General features: G+C 35.6%; 1 protein-coding gene across 6 annotated transcripts; it reads left to right on the forward strand.

The window, feature by feature from the left end:
• Positions 1–2,589: 2,589 nt before the first annotated feature.
• Positions 2,590–5,996, forward strand: LOC131323311 (uncharacterized). 6 transcript variants are annotated; one of them, XR_009199152.1, is made up of 4 exons: positions 2,590–2,752; positions 3,857–4,065; positions 4,761–5,255; positions 5,725–5,996. XR_009199152.1 is itself a non-coding variant. In XM_058355028.1 (4 exons), the coding sequence occupies exons 2-3, from the start codon at positions 3,859–3,861 to the stop codon at positions 4,815–4,817; spliced, it is 264 nt and encodes an 87-aa protein (XP_058211011.1). In that variant the 5' UTR covers positions 2,590–2,752; positions 3,857–3,858; the 3' UTR covers positions 4,818–4,861; positions 5,725–5,996. The 6 variants fall into 6 exon arrangements, 3 of the variants coding, with proteins under 3 accessions (XP_058211011.1, XP_058211012.1, XP_058211010.1); XR_009199151.1 differs by having other exon boundaries at positions 4,761–4,890; XM_058355028.1 differs by having other exon boundaries at positions 4,761–4,861.
• The last annotated feature ends 941 nt before the right edge of the window (positions 5,997–6,937 follow it).

The raw sequence follows: 6,937 nt of genomic DNA on the forward strand, positions 1-6,937 counted from the left end.
AAAATTAATATGACAATCTCGAAATAACATTACCCTGTGTTTGAAACTTGAGGAAAGAGAGAGAAATGAAAGGGAAAGAAACGGGAGGAAAATCGACAAAACATCTTACTGTGGAACTCTAGATCTAAGATGCAACAAAACAAAGAGAGGAGATAGACAGTTGCTCTGCTCTATTTCGCATTATACAAATTTGATTAGTTTTCCCGCAACATGTTAAGTTAGCTGTGATTAGGCTAAGTTCCGCTAAGATTTTTGGGGTTTTTTTTCTTGTTTTGTCCTTATTCAATTTTTTTTTGCGTTCGACAGTTTTGCGCCTAAATTCCGTGGATTATTGATTCGTCCGCACCTAACTTCTTCTGTGGATTATTAACTCGTCTTGAATGGAGGAATCGAAAAAGAAAAAGAAAAATTATGACTTTTACCCAAATATTTTTGAAAACATCCAAGAAAAAGCTCCAAAAGCAAGGCATTACAAACACAGGATACATGAACGAACCAAAAACTAGCAGGCCAACAAAAATGTTGTGCATAGGGCCAGCCAAAGATGCAGACCCAGCTCAAAGCATAAGAATAAGCGCACAGATGAAATCATCAACTACCAACCCACACGTGGGTGAGAAAGTCCCACAAAGGGTATGCCATTTGCAAACGAAAGGCCACCATAGAAGGCATTTTCTGGCACCAACCCCGCAGTTTCAAAAACAAAAAAGAGAGAGTTATGAATGAAAACAGAGAGAGAGAGAGAGAGAGAGAGAGAGAGAGAGAGAGAGAGATGTGAACTCACTGAACTATGAAGGTGAAGGTGAAACTTAATGCAGAAGTCATTGACAGGAGTTGGTACCTTCGATCGAGGATACTGTCATTGCGTAGCTGGAGGAAATGAAGTCACGTACGTACTGAATACTGATGAGAGGAAAATTTCTCTCCACTAGGCACCAAGACCATTTACAGTGAAATAAGTAAAATAAAAAATTATTAAAATTACAAATATTGAATTAAAAAAGTGTTCATATAGGAATAATCAAACCTAACAACCTCTTAATAATTCATCAAATTTTGACTCTTCAATAATCAAAATTAGCAATATTTTGTCAATAACCAAATTTTGTCTCTCAATCAAGTACCCCAACATTACACAAAAACCTTCTCTCTCTTCTATTCTCTCTCTCTCTCTCAACAATGTTTTCAAAAAATAATTTTAAAAAACTGTTGTAACTTTCAAATTTTTTTAGAAACTTTTTTTTAACAAAAAAATAATTTTTTCAAAAATTTTGAAAACTATAAGTAAATAAAGTGTGTTTTTCAAAAAACTGTTTTTGAAATTTCTCAACTCTTTTATAGAAAACTGTTTTTTACACAAAATCTATTTTTAAAAAACTATATTTATTGTTTTTAAAATTTCAAAATTATTTGTGTAAATACAATTCTTTCAAAATTGTATTTACAGTTTTTAAGTGAACAAAGTGTGTATTTTTTGAAAAACTGTTTTTTGCTTCGAAAAACTATTTTTTTAAACTGTTTCTAACATAAACTGTTTTTTTTTTCCTTCAAAAACCGTTTTTTCAAAAAATATGCGTGAAATGAAAGGACAAAGTTTGGAGGGCCCATTGGTTTTGATTATGAGCAAAAAATAACTAATGTGGGATTTGACATTGCTAACTTTAACAACTTTTAAATGGATAATCAAAATCTGATGTGGCATGTTTTGATTATTCACATTTATTTATTCCACTGCTGATGCTCTAAACCTCTCTAACCCTCGAGAATTTTCTCCAAATTGGAACCGTCAAAAAACATAATGGAAGGCTTGAATGCACTGAGAGTATACCGCGCGACGCTCACTCGGTACTAAAAATTTCTCCCAAGAGATTGATAAGAAAACTTTCCATGAAATTAAAATGAATGACTGAGATTTACAGGACTGTGACATCAATCACTTTAAAAGGTTTTTGCGAAATCTTGTTTTGCTAAACGTTTTTAAGAAATAAGTATTTATTTATAATTTTTAAACTTAAAAAATAATGTATTTGCATAAATAATTTTTTGATTTAAGGACGAAATAGAAATAATGTGAATATTTCAAGAAAAAAAATGAAATTAACTCGTCTATAAAACACGAATTTCGAAATATGTTATTCACTTCCAAACCATCAATTAAAAGTCCAAATAGTGGAAACTATTTAAAGGTCATAAGCTATAAATGAGTTTTTTTTACGGAAAACTCACCTTAATAAGTGGAGAAAAATTTATAGAAAACTGTGATAAGCGAGAAAGGCTATGGGAATCTCAAGTGAACAAAACCCCATTCCTCCCCAGATTTTTTTATGCAGTCCGACTATGTGTGTGTATTGTGCACAAATAGCTTTGGGAGATCCGCTTCTGAATCTCACTTGATTAATTTGAGTTGTCCATTAATTTTAAAATATTTTTTCTTATTATTCGTTAAAAATTAGCTCTATCGGATATCGGATAATGGTAAATGTTGGATCCAACCTTTCAATTTTCCATTCATTATTCATGACCTAAATACTGAATGAAATTGGACCAAAATAAAGTTCTGGGTGGAGTAATTGACGAAATTCAAACTAATAGGGTGCGATCGAAACCTTCCTACATACGTATAATATATGAATCGATAGCGTAGTTTACTGGTTCTCTCTCTCTCTCTCTCTCTCTAAACTCTTGCTTATTACTCGCGAGCAGGCCACATCACTGATCAGAAGATTTTTGGGTTTCCCTCTAAAATTGTAAGGTTAGGGTTTTGATATTGTTGTTTCTGTTTAACGCCTTATTGATGAAATAGTACAGTGGATTGAGATAAACACTTGCTTGAATTTTGGGATTAGGTTATCATATCAGGAGTCAATCTTCAATATGTAACTTTGAAGTAAATATTTTTCGTGATATATATAACTATGTGGTTTTCAAGTTGAGCTTTGTGGCTTGAGTAGATAGTTTGTTTCCAAAGTTTATGTGGGAAAACCTCATATCTTTGTTCTCAAATTTTGGATCATATAGGTCCCGCAAATGAGAATGTTTAAACTGCATGCAGCATATGGTGTTGTCGTATTTATTTATTTATAACTCAGGTGTGTGGCCCAGCAAGCGCACTTTGACTATGAACCAATCTCACTATCCGCTGACGAGGGGCCCAATTAAAGTCAGAGCGAAGCTTCGTATGGACTGGCCCCCTAGAGTTCAATAGCACCTAGGAGGTTTTGAACGACCTATGGTGCTACCTTTGTTTATAGGAACTCACCACTCCTTTGCTGTCCTTTGTCGTTGTTTCTTCAGGAATCGAATGCATAGTTCCAACTTCCAAATACCATTTGCCCTCCTTATCCTGTCAATATCATTATGTCTTTGACTAGAATCCCCCATAATGTTTGATCAGAAATTCGTTTTGTTTGTTTCCATGACATGGTCACGTTACTGGGATTCACAAGTACTTGATTCAGTTGCATTCCTCTAAGACCTGAACTAAGGCGGCCTTTTGAATCCCTTTGCTAATGAGAGCCTTGGCTATGGTGCTTTGACCAATAGGTGCTTTAGTCATAGACTCTTCTACTTTAAAATAAAATAAATAAATCCAATTGAAAATTGGATTTCGGGTTGGGAGAATTAGCGAAATCCTAAATTGCATACGCACGAATGCCTTTATTGAGCGAAATCCTAAATTGCATACGCACGAATGCCTTTATTGAGCATGCCATCTCATCAAAGTTGAGAATTTTAGTAGTGACTAGTGCGGAGTTCATATTTTTTACGTCTTACCATCTTATATTTTTTGGTTATTGTTTCATATTATATTTTCATATCTTTTAGTTATCTTATGTCTTTTGGTGTCCTATATCAGGTATGGATCCATTTGGTAGTAAGACCCTGAATCAGCCTAAAGCAAGTCTCACTAGCCCTCAGGCTAAAGACGGAGGGAAGAAAAGTGTAGATAAGAAGGCAGCAGTGGATGAAGAAATGAAGAGAATGAATAAACTTCCTGCAAATAGTGTGTATGCTACTCATCGGTTGAGGGTTCTCAATAAAGTCCTCCAACTTTTGTCCATTCAGGTAGAAAAACATATCGCCTCCATTTTTGTTTTTTTGTTTTTTGGTTATAAATTCCGAGTTCATCTTGCGAGCATGCATTTGCAAAGTCACTAGGCATATTTAAATATGTCCACTTGTGCCTCTTATTCAGCCATAGTGTTTTTGGGATGCTGCAACATTTGTTCAAAATTCATCCCATCTTCTGGTTTCCTGAATATAGTAAGTTTATAGATTGTGCCACTTAGCTATCTCGTCAATTGATTCTGTTGTTCTGGTGACCATTCTGCTTCATGGTGCCCATTGGCTCTTATAGGCTGATGGATTACTAGAATCCTTGAATCAATTGGTTAACTTCATCGTATGAAGCCATTTCCAATTTTCCAGTGTCTCATGTATCGGTGATGGGAATTCAGATGCTCTTACATTCTAGGTTCTATTGAATAATGGGTGATATCCCACTTATGAAGAAGTAGCTTTAATTGTTGGATATATTTTCCTCCATATGGGGAATAGACTTTGAATGGAATACAATACGCTAATTAGGAGTAGGTTGAATCGTTGGATGCATTTCCCCCCTATTGGATCTCTAATTTTGGATGACATGTTTACAGTTTATTAAGTCTGTCTACCTATGTACATCGGTTGCTCTTATGTTTTCCTCTTATTAATTTTCAGAAGTATGATGTCTTCTATTTCCATGCTTTCTTTGATTCCAGAGATCCACATCGCAGGAGGAGGAATTGGAGTTGCTTTTTGCAAGTCTTTCTATATGAAAACGAAATCCAGATTGTCCAAGCAGTGGTCAGTTTGGTATCAAGTATTACTCCCTCTTTCAATATTCTGATGGTATTATACTCCAAATCCAATCATTCTTCAGTGTGTGCATTTTTGCATTTACATAATAGAGTTTGTTATGTTGTCCCATCTTTGGTTACTATAGTCATATTTAATTACAGGGCATTCGGTTCCAACTCTGTCTGAGATATTTTACTGAATCTTGTTTGCAATGTTCTAATCAGTGAATGCAATTACTTATTTTTGTAACTACGTTAAAGTCAACCCATGTGAACAGGAGTGTGATGCCATCTTTTGTTGTCTCACTGGTTATCTAGCTGTTTCTCTGCCCTTGCTATCTCAACGGCGTTAGTTTTCATTTTGCCTTGTCATCTATATCGCCTACTGTATAGCTCCTTTGTGGAGTAGGTGCCAAAGTATCTTTGACACTGACGAGTTTCTTCCTCCATTTAAGACTCAAAAGGTGTGTTGATGCATGAGCACATTTGGATTTGTCATGTACTAGAGGGCCGACACTCATTGTCTGTGCAGATCTTACGCGTCTGGTTTGTTCTCCTTCTGCACTTGCCACTTTATATCGAAACTCAGAAAGATGCCGACTGGCCTAGTTATTTCCTCAACAACCGAACTTTTACCGTGGCAAAACTTCTGTGACCAGAAAATATTTAACCGAATAGAACTGCTAAAAATTTAATTAGTAGGCAAGTTCAAGCAACACAGTTGTGATGTACGAGTTATTTTATTTTCCGCTATGAACTATGCGGTTCTGCTAAAACTCAGCTCACCAAATTTGCTGAAAACTCTTAACCCTGTATATTCTTACAATGTTGCTCTTGCAAAATTATGTGATTCTTATACTTATTTTGTCCGTCTAATGAATGGCAGGAACCAGTCAACGACTCAATGGATAGGTTCATCCCCTGTGAAGCTTGCCTGTAAAGCTTGCGTACGCTATTATTAAAACTGCTTACATGTAATGCTTGTGAATACCTTGTCTTGCGAAGGTTGCCCTGAGATAAAATCTGTAAGTGTCATTTGAGAAGGCATTTCAGTGCCTCCAGTATTCAAGCGAGCAACCCTTAGAATGTTCAAGAACTCTGCAAACTTAACATTTTGTTTCTACTTTGTAATTTCAGTTCCTGGTGTCTATGGCTTAATCTGGTGCTTAGTCACTACTATATTTTTATGGTTGCGTTGCAGCGATTCGTACCATGGTTGATTTGATTTCCCATTTCTTGTTTGTGGTTGCGTCGTCACAGTGCTGCTCAATTTAGGACTTGTTAGGTTGGCGTAGATGCACGATTCTTTCGCTGTGGAATTGCCTTGACCGTGGTTGGTGGTTTGGTTCAAATTGTAGAGTGGAATTGCCTCGACGCTTGCTCTCGCGGTTTCAACAGGAATAGTGTTTTGTTTCGTAAATTCCAGTCTTCAAAGACAGAAAAAGGAGTGTTTGCATCGGTCAAAGGGAGTGTAGAAATCAATGAGTGGTTTTCCAACAAGTCCTTTTAACTAGGGCAAATTTCATTTCGAACCCGTTAAGGACATTTTCAGTATTAACAAATGTTCTTAGCATGTTCTTAGCGGGTATTAATTATCATAACACGTCTTGGGCCGTCATTTTTCCTTTTCGTACTTTTGGGGTTTGGGCTTGGCCCATTTTTGTTGGTCTCTTGCCAACTTTTGGGTCTCGGGTAATCTTAGGTTAGTAATGTCTCCTACGAGTGTCCTTGTCCTTTTAATCTTTGTATCTTTTTAGAAATTAATAAAATTCTTTTGCCGAGAAAAAAATTTTTGTACTTCATTTTATTTCAATTAAACGCTTATAGTTCACAATACCCCTTAAATTCGATACCTCCCGTCTTAGATTTCGTCCAATTTATAATGGATTTTATTGAGTTGGCATATTTTCACATGAATTGGTATTTTTGACCCTGACATTGCTCCATTTTGTTCCTTAATTTTAAATAGAGAGCCAATATACATGAAATTGGGTCCATGAAATTTTCCAGAAAAAAAAATGAATGGTCTAGATTCGTAATACTGTAAATCTTCATTCATTTCCTTTCCCGGACAATTTCATGGACCCACCAGTTTCATA

This window comes from Rhododendron vialii, chromosome 4a, assembly GCF_030253575.1.
Source record: "Rhododendron vialii isolate Sample 1 chromosome 4a, ASM3025357v1".
In the NCBI taxonomy this organism is placed as follows: Eukaryota; Viridiplantae; Streptophyta; class Magnoliopsida; order Ericales; family Ericaceae; genus Rhododendron; species Rhododendron vialii.